Source organism: Siphateles boraxobius, unplaced genomic scaffold (assembly GCF_051911475.1).
Source record: "Siphateles boraxobius isolate OS27281-9 unplaced genomic scaffold, OSU_SipBor_1 70, whole genome shotgun sequence".
NCBI lineage: Eukaryota > Metazoa > Chordata > Actinopteri > Cypriniformes > Leuciscidae > Siphateles > Siphateles boraxobius.
The window spans coordinates 972,486-990,639 of NW_027509198.1; the positions used below are offsets into that span (position 1 = coordinate 972,486).

General features: G+C 41.0%; 1 protein-coding gene across 1 annotated transcript in view; it reads right to left on the reverse strand.

The window, feature by feature from the left end:
- Nucleotides 1–1,273: 1,273 nt before the first annotated feature.
- LOC143724251 (protein NLRC3-like) overlaps nt 1,274–18,154 on the reverse strand; it is a 377,548-nt gene continuing 360,667 nt past the window's right edge. The window contains exons 10-14 of the mRNA XM_077217232.1: nt 14,308–14,481; nt 8,280–8,453; nt 6,570–6,743; nt 6,112–6,273; nt 1,274–2,158 (exon numbers count right to left, since the gene is read on the reverse strand). Coding sequence (XP_077073347.1) covers nt 2,086–2,158; nt 6,112–6,273; nt 6,570–6,743; nt 8,280–8,453; nt 14,308–14,481 — 757 coding nt within the window. The 3' untranslated portion in view covers nt 1,274–2,085. The remainder of the gene's footprint in view (nt 2,159–6,111; nt 6,274–6,569; nt 6,744–8,279; nt 8,454–14,307; nt 14,482–18,154) is intronic.

Sequence of the window (18,154 nt, forward strand, 5' to 3'; positions counted from 1 at the left end):
AGTAAGTAAAATGTGAAAATAATCTAATAATTATAAATCAAACAGTTTATCCATAAATCTTGTGGAATAACACTAACACCGGGAGAGCCGCGATCGGATTGGGTTAAAGTTACTCAGTCAGGGGTAACGTTAGTAGACCGTCGATTAACAAAATGCTGAAATATATTTTAAAGTATGTCAGTGAGCCTCCGTCTTGTCTTTAATCGTCTTATTTTACGTTAAAATAGATGCATTATGAACAAAGGACCGTCATTATTTCCAAGCAATAGGTGTTTATGTTAATCCTGTGGACATGTAGTTGTGAATGGAGTCTCCCACACTGCTGATACACACACATCATTTCTCTACTTGGCTTTTAGATTTTCGTGAAGGAAAAAAATTTCACTCCCCGTCCACACTTTTAGGATACCGGGTATCAGATTTGCACAATCCATACGCACAACGCTTCGGCATGTTTCCCTCGCTCGAAAGCTTGCCAGACCTCCCGCGCCTAGTTACGGTTGCTAAGACACGATTGGCCAGTAGCGGATTTCGGGCGTGGCTTAGCGAAGGGTCAATTGATCAAGGTATTGCTTAATGCAGTCTTACCATTCAGTATGCGAGTCAGACGATAATACGATAAGTCTATTGGTGGATTAAGTTCAGTGGGATTCTTTGAACTGATTTGAACCGATGTTTGGAGCCCGCGCGGACGCTTCAATAGAAGTAGCTCGCTGAAATTGGCTGAACGATTGGACTCGCGTACAGTGTATACGGCAATGACAAGGTGACTTCTTCTCATGTGCAAGTGCCGTGCCGCTGAAGTGTTGCAGAAACCCATATGATGTAATCAGCGTCCCCTGCGTGGAAGCGGAGATGCAGAGGTGAAGCTCGTGGCGTTCGGCCCGTGAGAGAGCCTTGATGAGGAGAAGTAGAGTGTGATCTGGATATAGCTGAATGAGAGCTGTAGCGCTATTTTATAGCTCTGTAAAAAGCCACGAGGAAAAGGGAGAATCGGCCCCCATTACAGTGAATTTAAAAAGAGTGTTTTGCTGCTGTGTTTCTGTAGACGTGTGGAGGAGAACGGCGGCACCAGCGCGTCGAGCTGAAGATGCTGTGGGTGAAGTGTGGCGGCGCAGTGCCAGAACAGCTGATGCCAGAGCAAGCTGAGCGCTGCTTATATGCTCCTGCTGCTCATTTAAACATTAGATGGGCTCACTCCTCCCCAAATTACACTGTGAACTTCACTTAATAATACTTACAACAGGCAAGTGAACTTTTCAAATACAAACAATTGCTCTCAACTATGTATTATTTTATTTAGATGCAAATATAAATGTGGTGAAAGAGAAGATTATAATTTCGAAACAAAATGCATTAGACTATCTAGACCAGATCAAGTGAAAGGTACAAAATGCTGCTAACTAGTAAAAATGTTTAGTTGGTCTGTAGAGAAGAAGAGACACTAACTTAATATAAAATAAAACACTAACAAACCAACAAATATATTCTATGCATACAATGAATGAGTTTATATCATATGATACATGCATGTGCTATAATTGACAATCACATTTATGATAAGAAACATTTTAAAGATTATGTACGAGTTCAATCCAGACATTATTATATTTGTAGGCCTTAAACTGAAGATTTCTGCAGACAGACTCATCTGAGCTGCTTCCTCTGTTCCTCCTTTAAAGCGGCACTATGCAGGATTTCTGTTTTTGTCAAACAGCGATCCCTGGAGTCGCTGTAGAGTACTTGTATTTAATGTTACTGTCGTAAATACAACGAGGCGACCACCTTTCAACCCGAAAAGAGACATATAACCATTCCAATAACTCCGAAGCTGTTCAGTTAAGCTAAAAAAACTGCAGAGTGCTGCTTTAAATAAAACTAAACCATCATTTGGCTGAATACTAAACCAACATTAATCGTTCAATATCACATGTTTCTAATACGCATGCTAACACAAATGCTGCATTATTTAATTGAGTCTCTTCCACCTGTATGAAACACATTTACACACTAATCACACATTTATTTCTCCTCATAGACAGTAATGAGGCTCTTCTGTGGATCTCCTGATGGTTCCTGATCCTCTCATCTCAGTCTCACAGATTTAAACTGATGTAATGATTTATTAGGGACCTTTGGTGATTGATCTTCATCTACTCTGTAAAGAGAAACCAGAAGAGAGAACAATCAGTGTTCAGTGGAACAAAGTGAAAATTACTTATTTTTAGAGGTGGGCATAGATACATTTTTTTAATCTAGATTAATCTCACTGTAATCTTGGAATTAATCTAGATTAAAATGGCTCATTTGAATTCTGCCGAAGGTATTCAGAATATGTGTTCTACCCAAATAATGACTAAAAGTAAGTCTTTGAGAATAGTTCGCCTCGCGTAGGGATGTGAATTTCTGCCAAAAATGCCATTCGACAATAGAGGAGCAAAAGTCGAATATCGTTCAAAAACAAACAAGAAAAAGCAAACTCACAATGACAGAAGGGGATGCCAATTTCATCTTTAGCGATTTGTCATCAAACAAACTGTTTATTAATTGAACAAGTAACATGTTTTCGTCGACACCTGTCCACACCCGTGTCTTATCCTGAGCCTGTATCTGTTCCAATAAATTCTGAGTACTGCATTTGCTTCCTGTTCTCTTTGCCGAACATGACAGAACGATCTGACCGTTCCAGGGAAGCAGCAGGAGAGACACCTACCTCGCTGGATGAGTTTGTCCACCACAGCGTCATAAGAATGGACTCTCACGAGGGGAACATCAATGACACGGGTCGTGCGATTCCAGCTTTGGTAACACAGGTGTCCGAGCTCACCCAGCAGGTCCAACTTCTTCGTGCTCCCACTGCGCCGCCCACACCAGCCGTTCCCCCCACACCACCGGACTTCCCCGCGCCATCTGAGCCACGCCTACCGGTTCCGGAGCCCTACGCGGGTTAGTCTGCTTACTGTTGTGCGTTTTTGACAAGATGTTCCATGCATTTTGCCCTACAGCCCAGAACGTTCCAGAGTGAATAAGCCAAGGTGGCTTTTGTCATCACGTTACTGACTCGAAAGGCGGCGTTATGGGGAACGGCGGTGTGGGAGAATCAAGACCCTTGCTGCACCTCGTTCCAAACTCTCTCCGCAGAGATGAGACGAGTTTTTGACAGAGCCGTCGCGGGGAGAGAGGCCGCCAGGGTGCTGGCCGACCTTCGTCAGGGGGAGAGGTCGGTCTCGGGCTTTTCCATCGAGTTCCGAACCCTGGCAGCCGAATGTCATTGGAACGAGGAGGCGCAGTGGGACATGTTCCTGCATGGGTTGGCTGACCGCGTCCAACGAGAGATCTACACCCTGGACCTACCCACGTCATTTAACGGACTCATCGAGCTGGCCCTACGGGTAGATGCGCGACTTTCCCGAGTCGGAGGCAGAGCGGCATCTAACCGTCCTCCTGGAGGGATTGAGGGGCAACGGTCCAGCGGCAGGGATGTGGTCAGCCCCGTCTTCGATCAAGAACCCATGCAGGTGGGTCGAGCTCGGCTTTCCCGGGAGGAGAGGGAGAGGCGGAGGTCCCAGGGCCTTTGCCTATATTGTGGAGGTTCGGGACATTTCGCGTACAACTGCCCGGTAAAAGGCCAAGCCCGATAGTAAGTATGAGGCTACTATCGGGTGGGATCTCCGCCGAGAAGACCTCATCCACATCTTCACTCCTCCCGGTAAAACTGAGATGGTCAACTCACCAGCACGATTGTCAAGCACCTCTGGACTCTGGGGCTGAAGGAAATTTCATGGACAGTATGTTTGCACACAAGTTTCAAATTCCACTTAGAACACTCACTCAGAAGATTGCTGTACACGCACTAAATGGCCAAGAACTTCCCACCATCTCATTCACCACTGAAGATCATTAGTCCGGTAGCAATCCCCCTTAGTTTACCTCCTGCGTACAGGAGAATTCACCCCGTATTTCACGTTTCCAAGATTAAGCCCGTGTTTCATGCTCGCATTAATCCGCCTGTCCCGGTAACCCATCCCCCCCCCCGCCGCGTCTCGTAGATGGGGAGACCACCTATTCGGTAAATCGGATTCTGGATTCTAGGCGGAGGGGGTGCGGGTTCCAGTACTTGGTGGACTGGGAAGGTTACGGTCCGGAGGAGAGAAGTTGGGTACCTGCCAGAGACATTCTGGATCACTCCTTGATCGATGATTACAATCGACAGGTAAGGAGGTCTGAGAACGCCAGGAGGCGTTCTTAGGAGAGGGGTACTGTCACGGTATACTGATCCAATGTTTCCTTCTCGTCTCGTGTTTATGTTGTGGTATGAAAGCACGTGTGTAGTGGGCGTGATTGTGTTGTCATTCCTTGATCCGTTCCAGCTGATCATCATCATTCATCACCAGCTGCAGTTAATCTCCATCACTGCTTAAATACTCACCGTTATCTCATTCCCTTTGTCAGATCGTTGTTTGCTGTCCACACCCGTGTCTTATCCTGAGCCTGTATCTGTTCCAATAAATTCTGAGTACTGCATTTGCTTCCTGTTCTCTTTGCCGAACATGACAATAAATTAATGTATATGTCCAAAAAACGGATAATGTCATACTTTCTAGTAGTGACATCGTGGCGTAATAATCTGTTTGGTTGTAAAATGTATTACCTGAATGAAATGAAATCGAATGTATCGTCCTATGGAATCATTCATTCACAGACAGCATACGAAGATGTTCAACTAATAAATATCTTCATCGCTGGCAAAAATATGATGCATTTGCAGATTTGCTTTCACTAGACTAAACTAGATCCACGGCCACTTCATCCAACACTCTTGATGTTCTTAAATCTTCCTGTTACGAATCCGTGTCGAGTGTGATTGAACGCGCTTCAGACGATTCAGTGCATGAGGAACTGAACAGATCATTCAAACTGATTTGCGAACCGATTTAGACAGATCTGCCAACTTGTTTGATGAAGTCTTTGAACAGAATCGACTCAAAAGAGTGATTCATTTGTAAATTGAGCATTGCTCATGCTCATACAAAGATACAGCGCACTTAGAATAAACTAATTTAACAACATGTAATTGCATTAAAATAAAGTAACGAGATGAACGTCGCCCAACGTAACATGTAAAAGTATACACCTTGTGTCCCTGACAGGAAAATACTCTGCTGCGCGATCTGTGACAGTAGGTGCGGTGTCTATTATGTCAAATATACTAGGCTACACATGGAATTGAGCAAAGATATAACGATATTTGAAAAAGCTATTTTATGATCCCAACCCAACTTAGAGAATAGATTAACGGCGATATTTTTTTTTTATCGCCCGATAAGAGTCTCACGTTAACATTAACGCCGATAACGGCCCACCACTACTTATTTTAATTACTGTAGTTTTTTTTTGTAAAAAATAACATTACATTCTTGTGATCAGTTCACATTATCTTGCAGAGATATTTGAGTTAAGTATAATAGATGTAAAACATGAATGAGGTTGTTATGTTTGTGTGTTTGTGTTGGTGTGAGTGCAGAAGGACCTGCGACTCCTATTGAGTCTCTGTAAAGGAGAAACACAAGCTGATGAGTGTACGGCGTATGGAAGAAACCACAGGGAGAAAATACAAATGTCATTTTCAGTTAAAACCTTTCAGTTAAATTTCCACAAGTTAAAGCCGTTTGTCCTCTAGTTTAAACATGTTTGTAGGCTCTTAGTAAATAACTGAGAGTAACGTAAGTGTAGAGTAGTGTGATATGTTGCTTGTCACAGTAAAAACACACTCGAGACAGAGACATTTCTCATGTGAGCCGGACGCTGTGAGCTGAAGCTGGAACTGCACTGATTTTATCAGGAGTGCAGCGTTTCCTACATTCTGACCAAGTCTGTTCTCACACTGAAATGATTCACTATTACTGACACAGTTAATAAAGCAGGTGTTGATGTATAAAGCTGTGACAGTGTGCTTTTGTCCTCTTTCCTCCTTTGTGTTAAACATTTTAATCAACTTTACATTTTGTTCTCACACAAGGAAAATTTCATTTCACGAATGTTTGAAAGGTTTGTTCACGTATCAGAGGTAAATGAAGATCTCTTTAATATCATAAAGTGATGTTTCCTCACCTCAGGACACAGTTTGAGTCTCGTATCACGTCTCTGAGCCGCTGCTTTGAGTCTCCTATATTATTGTCTCTCAGATCAAGCTCTTTTAAAAACTGCAGTGCTTTTGAGTTAGTCAAAGACTGAGTTAAAGAAGAAACATCTGTAATGCCACAGTCAAACAGACTAGAAAGACAAACAGAGGAAGAGAGATTATCTTACAAGCAAATCATTAACGGGAAAAAATTTACACAAATATAATGTGAACACAGACACTTCATGACATATTGAGTATAAAGTATTTTGGTATTAAACTGCCATTTCTGGCTTTCGTTCGCACATACAATTTTAGTAAGGATCCTACACACAGTTTTATAAATGAGAACCCAGAAGATGCAATCCTACGGTATAATCAGTGTAACTTAAACTAAACAGTAAACTTTGATCACACTGTCACTGCTGTACAGTATAATGATACTAACTGTAGTTTCTCCAGCTTGAATTGTGGGTTCATCAGTAGATCACTGAGGTTTTTCACTCCTGTGTCTCCTAGATTATTCCAGCTCAGGTTCAGCTCTCTCAGGTGTGATGGGTTTGATTTCAGAGCTGAAGTCAGGATGAGACTCTGTTTCTCTGTAATACTGCAATCACTCAGACTGAAGACAGAAAGAGTAAATGACTCAAATCCATGTTCAGTTCATGTGTGAGTTAAAAGCATCATTAATAAATGCCATACAGTCACTAATACACCAGCAAAATCATGGAAACTTAATGATATGAATAATCCAAGACAGGAGCATTTAAGGAAACTAGTTACAGTCCAAGTCTGGATCCGTCCTCACTCCACAAATAAGTGAACTTATCACTGTAGATTAATATATAGGATCAATATAGAAACAATAGAAAAGTTAAAATTTAAATGGACTGATTTCACATTTTCATCATCAGATAATCTTGGACATGAATGACAATTTATTTAAAGTCATTTTAAAGTGTGTTTACATCTAATTATAAAACGGTTAGTTCCAACCCTTGATTCTGATTGGTCAATATCTGTTTTATTCACGATAAAACACGGCTATGACCGCTTCACCCAACAGCTCTATGTATCACTACACAACACCCCTAGCAACCACTCTTAGCATCGGCTCTATGTATCACTACACAACACCCCTAGCAACCACACTTATCAACGTAAACACATGTTTGATCTCACTGATATTGTTCATTGAAGCTTATAGAGTAGAGTATTGTGAGGGATCGAGTAAGCGAGTGTTCCTGCATTTACAGTAGATATAGCATTTTCCTACAGGTCAGACCTATATTCATAATAAAAAATCTGTTTGAATGGTCGCTGCGATATCTTGGTCTTTTAACAGTCAAGGTGTTTCCGTGCCCTTGTAATTTATCAGTTGTGTCTTGCTTTTCCGTGTTCACAAGTTTGAGTTCTTTCAATATAAAAGTCTTCTCTACTGACTGACTCACTCATAAAGACAGTCTTTGTCTCCATCTAATGGAGAAAATATGTATGTAACTTCTGTTGCTGTTTAGGTCAGGGACTATTTTTTCCAGCGGAAGAAAGGCTTTTAGTTATTTTACTTAATGCAAGTTGCATAGATAGATATTTTTCGGCTTTAATATTTGTATTGTTTGGTAACCGTTTTATAAAAGCAATAAGGTACTGGAGGCTAGTGCTGTATGGTGAATATCTCACGGCTGACTCGCTTCACGTCGAGCCTAACAACGCCCTTCAGCCGTGACTTATTCACCATACAGCACAGCCTCCAGTACCTTATTGCTTACACACACATTCTGCTTAATAAATTAAGATTTAGTGAAACGTGCCATTAGTCCAGTATAACTGTAACTCTGTCAGAATAATTTACTGTCATTTGTTACGCTGTTTTTAGTCTATCACTTTTGTATTGTTTCAAAGCTTAGACTTGTCAGATTTCTGTATATAAAACAATTTTATGGCCACAAAGTTTCAAATGCTTCACAGTTTAATACTCTTTCAACTGATACACATAACAAACCGTTAACTAATAGTATTTCTGTATCTTTCTTCAGATGGAGAAACACCAGAAAGTGCAGTGCTATAAATGATGACACTTGAGTCCAGTTGCCTTAAAATAAAATAAACAGTAAACTTTGATCACACTGTCACTGCTGTACAGTATAATGATACTAACTGTAGTTTCTCCAGCTTGAATTGTGGGTTCATCAGTAGATCACTGAGGTTTTTCACTCCTGAGTCTCTTAGATTATTCTCGTTCAGGTTCAGCTCTCTCAGGTGTGATGGGTTTGATTTCAGAGCTGAAGTCAGGATGAGACTCTGTTTCTCTGTAATACTACATCTATACAGACTGAAGACAGAAAGAGAAAATGACTCAAATCCATGTTCAGTTCATGTGCGAGTTAAAAACATCATTAATAAATGGCATACAGTCACTAATACACCAGCAAAATCATGGAAACTTAATGATATGAATAATCCAAGACAGGAGCATTTGAGGAAACTAGTTACAGTCCTAGTCTGGATCCGTCCTCACTCCACAAATAAGTGAACTTATCACTGTAGATTAATATATAGGATCAATATAAAAACAATAGAAAAGTTAGCATTTAAATGGACTGATTTCACATTTTAAACGTCTTGTGCATGAATGCCAGTTTATTTTAAGGAACTTTAAAGTGTAGTTTACAACCTCTAAATACACATTTTGCTTAATAAATTAAGATTTAGTGAAAAGTGCCATTAGTCCAGTATAACTGTAACTCTGTCAGAATAATTTACTGTCATTTGTTACGCTGTTTTTAGTCTGTTATCACTTCTGTATTGTTTCAAAGCAAAGATTTGTCAGATTTCAATTTATAAAATAATTATATAAATTATTTTATGGCCAAAAAGTTTCAAATGCTTCACAGTTTAATGCTCTTTCTACTGATACACATAACAAACCGTTAACTAATAGTATTTCTGAATCTTTCTTCAGATGGAGAAACACCAGCCAACAGTTTAAGAGCCTCTAACATAAATGATCTATACAAATTGGCAATATTTGTGTGTTTGAGATATTAAATGCACCCAGTATGAAAAATCTGATAGAAATTCAAAATGTCTGCTTTTTCTACGCGTGTCATCAGCTCTGTGGCGCTGGAGAAATGACCCAGGGAGGCGGGTCTGTGGAGCATTTTGGCCAATTGCTGATTAAATAAATAAATGTTTGACATAAACTCTAGCCAATCAGCGAGCTCAAATCTAGTCCGCTATGGGCGATTCTTTTAGCGCCCGCGCCGATCTCTATCAGACAGTCACAGGCACAACAGGCTAGCGATAAAGGGAAGCGGCGCGAGGCTTCTCTCGGAGCTGGTACAGTACAAAGACTGGCTAGCTGATGCGCTCATGCTAATGCCTTACGGTGCTTTCCATTTTTACTTTTTAAAACAACGGGGACAGATCCAGCATCAGTTACCGGAGTGAGGGATATGAAGCACTCAGAGGCGATTTCTTTAAGACTGCAAGGGAAACTCAGCTTCCCCTGTATAATGTCAAAAAAATAATGGTCAAATATGTACTATTGTGTTAATATTTTATTGACTAAAAATGCGTTAGATTAAGTTAATCTCGAAGACGAGTTCGTTCAGAATCAGCAACGTATAGCAGGTCGGCTGACTCTGACTGAATTTCCTTCTCATACAGTCTCGTAGCATCACGGTGCATTTCCCTATGGCATTTCCCCATTGAAGCTGAGCGTCCATTGACTTCAATGGGGCTGCATAGAACAGTTTTTTTCAGTGCTTCGAAACTAGACGGTCATTGGATAAATGCTGCGATTATGTCCCGCCCACGGACGCTCAGCGTCTCTGGGGTGAATAGAGAAGTGAGCTGGCCTGGAGTCCGGGCGTCTGCGTGATGATTGGAGGATCTGTCGAAAGACTGCATCTCCTTTTGACTGACAGCTATTTTGTACTATAAGAAGTCGCTGAAGCTATTCGCGCTCAGTCCCATCGCGGATTTCTCAAGTGTTGTCAAAAGACAAACTGCTGCAACCTATTTCTTGATATTTGCGTGCGAAATTGCCAATTTTCATTTAAATATTTCACAGTTACACACCACATCCCTTGTTTGAGTTTTAGCGAGTTTAATATATTTTTTTTGATCACCATTCATTCATTCATTCATATAGTAGGCAAGGCTAGCGTGGGTGAAACTGCACACGATGTCAGACAGTGCTAATATTGTCGACCTGAATTTTTTTTGAAGTCATTTGAAAGTCTTCCTTACGAGGAAAAGCTTAAAATTAAACAGAAGGGCAGATCAACACCTAAGATTGATTTAGTGCAAAAAATAGGGAAAAATAACAGGTCCTTTCAGCTCTCCTGTATGACAAAATTAGCTGGCTGACTGGAAGTGCTGTGACAAGTAAAATGTACTGCTGGCCATGCCTGTTAATGAAACCATCTCACGGATGTGTTGTTTGGTCAAAGGTGGGGTTTGAAGATCTGTCTAACTTTGACAGGGCATATAAAAGACATGAAAAGAGCCATGAACATGTGAGTGCATGTGCAAGATTAAGTTGCATGGGCAGGATCAGGGTTGAGCATGCAATCAATAAAGGTGCTGGCATTCAAGTGGCTAAACATAATGAAACAGTAAAAAAAAGAAGGGCCTTCCTAAACCGCCTTATTGATGTGACATCCTTGCTTGGCCGGCAGGAGCTGTCATTTAGGGGACATGATGAGAGTAGTGAATCGTCCAACAAGGGGAATTACAGGGAGTTCACAGAAACATTAGCTAAATATGACTCTGTCCTGTCCACACAATTTGAGTGCTCAACTGTGTTTTCTGGTATGTCCCATACTATTCAAAATGACTTGATCTCTGCTCTTGCAGCCACCGTTTCTGATCAGATCAGAGATGAAATTCAGGATGCTCCATTTTTTGGATGGCAGGTGGATGAAACAACTGATATATCCTGTCGTGCCCAACTCTCTGTCATTGTTCGCTATGTGGATAGTGCAGGTAAAATTCAGGAGCGCTTTATTGGATTTTTTGATGTTTCATAGGGGCGAGATGCTCAGTCCGTTTTTGATGTATTAAATGAGAACATGCAGGGCTACAATTTTAAGGATAAGCTTGTGGCACAGACCTATGATGGAGCTGCTGTCATGGCTTCAGCTCTCAATGGTCTGCAGGCCAAAGTGAAAGCAATAGCCCCCAGTGCAATGTTTGTGCATTGCTATGCACACAGACTGAATCTGGTGCTGTCACAGGGGGCTAATGCTTGCCTGAGTGCAGAATTTTTTTTGCATCACTCTCTGGGTTTGCCACATTTTTTTCAAAATCCACAAAGAGGACGTCTTTTCTGGAGTCTGCAGGCTGTTCAAGGTTGCCCAGAAACGCTCCTACTCGATGGAATTTCACATCACGGATAGTGAGCACTGTGGCAAACAACTATGATGGCCTCCTGCAGACATTTGATAACATCATTGCAGATACGACAATGGATGATGATACACTGGATTGTGCAAAAGGCTTTGTGAGGAAACTGGAGGATTTTGAGTTTGTGTTCATGTTGTACACATATGAACAAATCTTCTCTGAGACTGTTGTGGTCTTTGACATTGTTCAGCAGATGGCGATGGATGTTCTCTACTGCAAGAAAATAATTGAGTCTCTTCTTGCATTTGTCAAAGAGAAGAGGTCAGAGGGGTTTCCAAGCTGTTTATGCCAAAACAGCAGATCTCACATCAGACCCACGAGATGAGCCCATGAGAAAGTGCCGTCTGACCCAATTGCAGGACCCCCAAGAGCGCTACAGAAATCTGTACAAGGCGATCCTTGATAACATCTTGGAGCAGATTCCTCGACGTTTTTCAAATTTGGAAAGTATGCTCTTCTTAGAATTAGTCAATCCAGGGAAATTCGATGACATGAGGCAAGTATTTCCAGAGGAGGGCTTCCAAAGTGTCCTGAAAAGTTATGGCCATCACTTTGATTCAGGGAGACTGAGGTCTGAACTTCAAGTCCTGTATTCAGATCAGGACTTGCAGGGTAACAGGGGAAAGCTGTGTGATTACTTGGTGTTCCTTAAAAACATGGAGTTAGACAGTGCAATGCCTCAGCGTTACAAACTGTTCTCATTAGTGGCAAAAATTGGAGCTACATCTGCAGGTGTAGAAAGGAGCTTCTCCTGTTTAAAGCGGCTCAAGACCTACACCCGTAACACAATGGGCCAAGGCCGTTTAAGCAGCCTAGCTCTGCTGGCCATTGAGAGGACACTGGTCAAGTCACTGGAAAAGACGCCTAGTTGGTACGACAGGGTCACAGAGCATTTTCTTGAAAAGGAACGCAGGGCAGAATTTACGTTTAAATAAATGGACAATTCTATGATGTAGGCCGAAAATGAGCAGCCGCCACTGGAAGCACTGTCCGAGAAAGTAACTAACGTTAAACAGTTTGAGTTCAATTTCAAATGCAAATGGAAATTTTGTGCAATATTTTTTGTGTGTGTAAGAACGCCTCAACCTTTTAATATTAGAATTAAATAATTACTGACTTTTTCACAGATCACTGGTATCCTGCAGTTTGTATTGTGTTTGGGTGGTTATTAATAATAATAATAATAATAATAATAATAATAATAATGATGATGATTTATATAGGCGTACCACCTTTCCAACACCCAAGGTCGCTTTACAAAGACAGGTTAAGGCAGTGTTTCTCAAACTGGGGAACATGAGGTCACAGAAGCGGGTAACGTTAGCCTACGAGAACAAAATAATGAAATTTGCCGTTCATTCAAGTCTACTCCACCTTTAAACAACATTAAAACTTAGCATGTATTTCTAGCAGGTAAAATGCCGTATAGGCTGCGCATGGGCGTCGGAAGCAAAAAACAAGTGTGTGGCTCCTCCCCCAGAAAAAATGCTACTGGAGTAAATGCCATTTCATGTATTCTGGTGCCTTTTAATTAAACAAGTAAACTAAACTCCGCTTCACGTCGTGCATTAAATGCACAGCTAACCGTGGATTATCCCGATGCTGACCATGGTCATTTGCCAGCATTGACAACTTAAAGCTGTTATTGTTGTTTGCAACGCAATATTTGACTGGAAGGGACAACGGGCGCTTATTTTCGTCAGTTGCGGCTCTTTGAGAAATATGATTCAGCAGAAATGGAGTTTAATTTATTAGGGCATTCCTCAAGTGGAATGGATTTGACAGACAGCGCTCTGAAAAGTAAACAGACATATGCTCTGAATTAGAGACGGTAAAAGTGAGTGGGTCCAATATTATTGTTCATAAAAAGTGGGTGGGTCTTGTCCCACACATATACAATGGTTCCGACGCCCATGAGGCTATGTGACATCCAATCAAATTAAATCTTTTTACAGTCAAAACTGATGATTCACACAAGCAGCGAGCATTTGATGTCTCGTGCAGATTATACTGTCTTGGCAAACCGTGCCCACTGCCGTTCTCCACAATGTACCTTTGTAAAAGTGGGGATTTAGCACTTACTAGCACAGAGAACAAATATATACACAAACACAGATCTCTGTGCATAGAGAACGATTTAAGATTCAAACTCTTCGATACAAAAACCCCCTGTGTGAGTTCCTGTGTTAATGTTGATCACATACGAATATCCACATGATTACAAATGTGACATTGATTTTATACAGCAGTTCAACAAACGATGGGTATTTATATTCAGTTCAACAAACGATAGTTATTAATATTAAGTGATGTTCATTTGAAACACTGGAAATGTGGATTTAAGGGGGCAAATATTGTCCTTACTGAAGGAGTGACTGCAGAGAGCAGTACGCAGGAGGAGGTTAAAAGCCTCAGGGGTAAAACACTCTAAGAGGACCACTGGGTTAAGCAATACAACAACATCAACATTAAAGCACAATACACACACCAAGGCCAGAAAGTAATAAACAGAGTCACTTACAGAGTTAGGTTAAAGATACTAACAAAGAGGGATTCAAACAAACAACATATAATAAGGTAGAATTTACAGACTGTGAGCTGAAGAGTAATATTCAGAGAAAAACATTGATTTTAAGAGGTTTTGAATGAGAGAAGGGTGGATGCTTGACGGATTGAGGAAGAGCCACAACGCTAAAAGACCTGATGATATTTTTCACCAGCCGATACTGCTTAAGAAACAAAACAGTAATAATGTACAGTACAATGATACTAACTGTAGTTTCTCCAGCTTGAATTGTGGGTTCATCAGTAGATCACTGAGGTTTTTCACTGCAGAGTCTCCTAGTTTATTCCAGCTCAGGTTCAGCTCTCTCAGGTGTGATGGGTTGGATTTCAGAGCTGAAGTCAGAACAGAACAACCTTGATCTGTCATATTACACCGGCTTAACCTACAGCAGAGAGAGAGAGAGAGAGAGGGGGGGGGGGAGGGAGAGAGAGGGGAGAGGGGGGGAGAGAGAGGGAGGGAGGGAGGGAGAGAGAGAGGGGGGGAGAGATGGAGGGAGGGAGAGAGGGAGGGAGAGAGGGAGGGAGGGAGGGAGAGAGGGAGAGAGGGAGGGAGAGAGAGAGGGAGGGAGGGAGGGAGGGAGAGAGGGAGAGAGGGAGGGAGGGAGGGAGAGAGGGAGAGAGGGAGGGAGAGAGAGAGGGAGGGAGGGAGGGAGAGAGAGAGGGGGGGAGAGATGGAGGGAGGGAGAGAGGGAGGGAGAGAGGGAGGGAGGGAGGGAGAGAGGGAGAGAGGGAGGGAGAGAATGAGAGAGAGGGAGGGAGAGAGTGAGAGAGAGGGGAGGGAGAGAGAGGGAGAGACCTTTAACACTCCTTAATTTATAATTACACTGTATAGACATACCTCAACCAATATTTAACCGTAACACATCCTTTACATTTACAAAAAAAAAGAAAAACCCAAACCTTTGTACAATTTCATTATTTAGATAAAAAAATATTTAATTAATTTGAAAAATAATGAATAAATAAAATCTCATACACATCTATTTTCTCAAATGTACATACATACACATATACCCACACAATAACATTCAAAATTGCACTCCAAGAGTACAACATTGACCGGAAAAAAGGTGTAACCTCAGACAAGTTCACTTTATCCAGTTCCATTAAAATGAACAAATCTTTTTTCGAATCATTTTGTTCATTTCGTTCATTGAATGAACGAAATGACTCGGAAAAAGATTTGTTCATTTTGATGAACGAGTTCGATCAGGAGAGTCACAAACGTGCATCACAGAACAGAGCAAGGCGAGCATTTGTGCTTATAAAACTTAAACTTTTTTATTTCTTTTTGAAATGACCGATCGTTTCGCAAGATAAGACCCTTATGGATCGTCTGGTGTCGTTTAAAGCCATTTTAGGCTGCACTGAAACTGTCATTTGGACCTTGGACCGTTTGGTATCCAATGAAGTCCATTATATGGAGAAAAATCCTAGAATGTTTTCATCAAAAACCTTAATTTCTTTTCGACTGAAGAAAGAAAGACATGGACATCTTGGATGACATGGGGGTGAGTAAATTATCAGCAAATGTTTTTTAAAATGTGAACTACTCCTTTAAGACCACCTGCCTTTTGTAGAATCATTTTTGCGGTCTCAGTCCAGGTTAAGTCCTTATAATACAGGAATCTCTGTGCCACTTGTATTCTGAAAGCACTGATCCTACTCCGTACATCCACCAGACCTTGACCTCCCTCGTAACCGGGAAGGCAGAGTGCTGCAGCTCGGATCCAATGCTTTCCACTCCAAAAAAAACTCCACAAATGTCCTCTGTATCTTGCAAATCAGTTCTTCCGGTGGTTCCATTACAATGAGTCTATGCCATAATGTTGAGGCAGCCAGATTATTCACTACCAGAACTCTTCCTCTGTATGACATCAATGGTAATAGCGATTACCATTTAAACAATCGGGCAGACACCTTTTCCAGCATTCCCTCCCAATTTTTATTCTGAAATTGTTTATTCCCCAAAAATACCCCTAGCATTTTCAGCCCATCTCTTTCCCACAACAATCCACCAGGTAATTTTGGAGGTCCTTGCTCACTTTTCCACTGACCAATAATGAGTCCCTCACTTTTCCCCCAATTTACCCTTGCTGATGATGCCTTTTCATACTCCCTTGTTTCATTTAAAATATTAACATCATTTTGATTTGAAATAAAAACAGTGACATCATCAGCATAAGCTGATATCGAGATTCCATTCATAACCTTAATTCCATTGAGATTCTTTCGTAGCCTGCACAACAATGGCTCAATAACAGGGCTATATAATTTTCCAGACAGTGGACAGCCTTGCCTAATCCCTTTTTAACCCCCTGGGGTCGGGCGCAATAGTCTCACTTTTTTTTCTTATCAGTGCAAAAGAAACTCAAATAACTCCGTCGATTTTTGTCATACAGGCAAGTGTTATACATCATTAAAAACTGTTAAATGTCTTCTTTTTTTGTGTACACTAATAATAAAAACAAAAAGTTGTGTTTTTCGTAAAATAAAGAAAAAAACATGATGCACGTTATGTCTTCTCTCTCAATGTGAAGTTCATTCTGAAACGCGACAGAAAATTATCTGTAACTCAGCCAATACTTGCCAACCACACATGAAAGTAATGTCTTTACAAAGCTTGAAGTCTCCTTAAATGAAGTAAATCATATCAAAAACAAATATTCTCGGTTTAAGAAATCCGTATGAAAGCAACGACATGTACAGTTTCTCCAGCCCGAGCTCATTAACTTTAATGTGACCACACCCCCACAAGCGCGAGCTGTTCTCATTCAAATGATCCACGTGAAGGAACGCAGAGCTGTTAACGCCCTCATCAGCTCTAAACAAAGAATCAGCGACTCCAGTATTTCTCTACTTTTCATCAGTTTGGAAGACTGTTTGTGCTGTGGATTTACCTTGGATTTACCTCAGAAGAAGACGTTTTTATTTTTTGAGAACAATTTCTAAGGTAAGAGACATAATAGTAAGTGTTTTATTGTTGCATAAACTTTACATTGTAGCTACTAAACTGGTGCCAGCCTAAAATGTTATAAAATGAGATACAAGTATGCTAGTATGAGTGTTTATTCTAATATGGTGAATATTTTAATGTTTAGACATGTGTTTACTGTTAAATACTGTGTTTGTGGATATCTGCTCAAACGTAGATGTATAATGTAACAAAAAAAGTGGCATGGGAAAAACAGGTTGTACCTAGAGCATGGCGCCGAGCAGGTGGAGTCTTTATACATAAAGAAAAAGATGCTACAAGCATCAGTCAGTTTCGTCCTATTTCACTATTAAACGTCGAATGTAAGATTTTCTTCAGCATTATTGCACAGAGATTGTCAACCTACCTATTAAAGAATGGCTTCATTGACACTTAAGTTCAAAAAGCAGGCATTCCAGGGTTCTCAGGATGCTTAGAACACATCAATGTTATCTGGCAACGAATTCAATCAGCTAAAAAGGAGAGGAAGGAGCTCCATGTGACATTCCTGAATTTGGCTAATGCATATGGTTCAGTGCCACATGAGCTTCTTTGGGCAGCATTTGATTTTTTTAGAGTACCAATGTCAATAACAAATTTAGTGAAAGCCTATTTTGGAGATTTGCAATTTAGTTTCTCAACTCCAAAATTCAGCACCGCATGGCAATGCTTAGAGGTTGGAATAATTGCAGGATGCACCATTTCTCCACTGGCTTTTACCATGGCAATGGAAGTAATCATTAGGGCATCAAGATGGGTAGTAGGAGGAGAGCGATTGGCTTCTGGGATGCGACTACCACCAATCAGAGCATACTTGGATGACATGACAACCATGACTACAACAGTAGCCTGCACTAATCGGTTATTGGGGAAGTTAACAGATAATATTGGATGGGCACAAATGCAATTTAAGCCCTCTAAATCAAGGAGCATCTCGATAGTTAAAGGAAAGGTAGTAGATAAAACATTCTTCATTAATGGTGAGGCAATACCAACAGTTTCTGAGAAGCCAGTGAAGAGTCTTGGGAGATGGTACGATGGGGATCTAAAGGACACAGTTCGAGTGGGAGAAGTTAGACGAC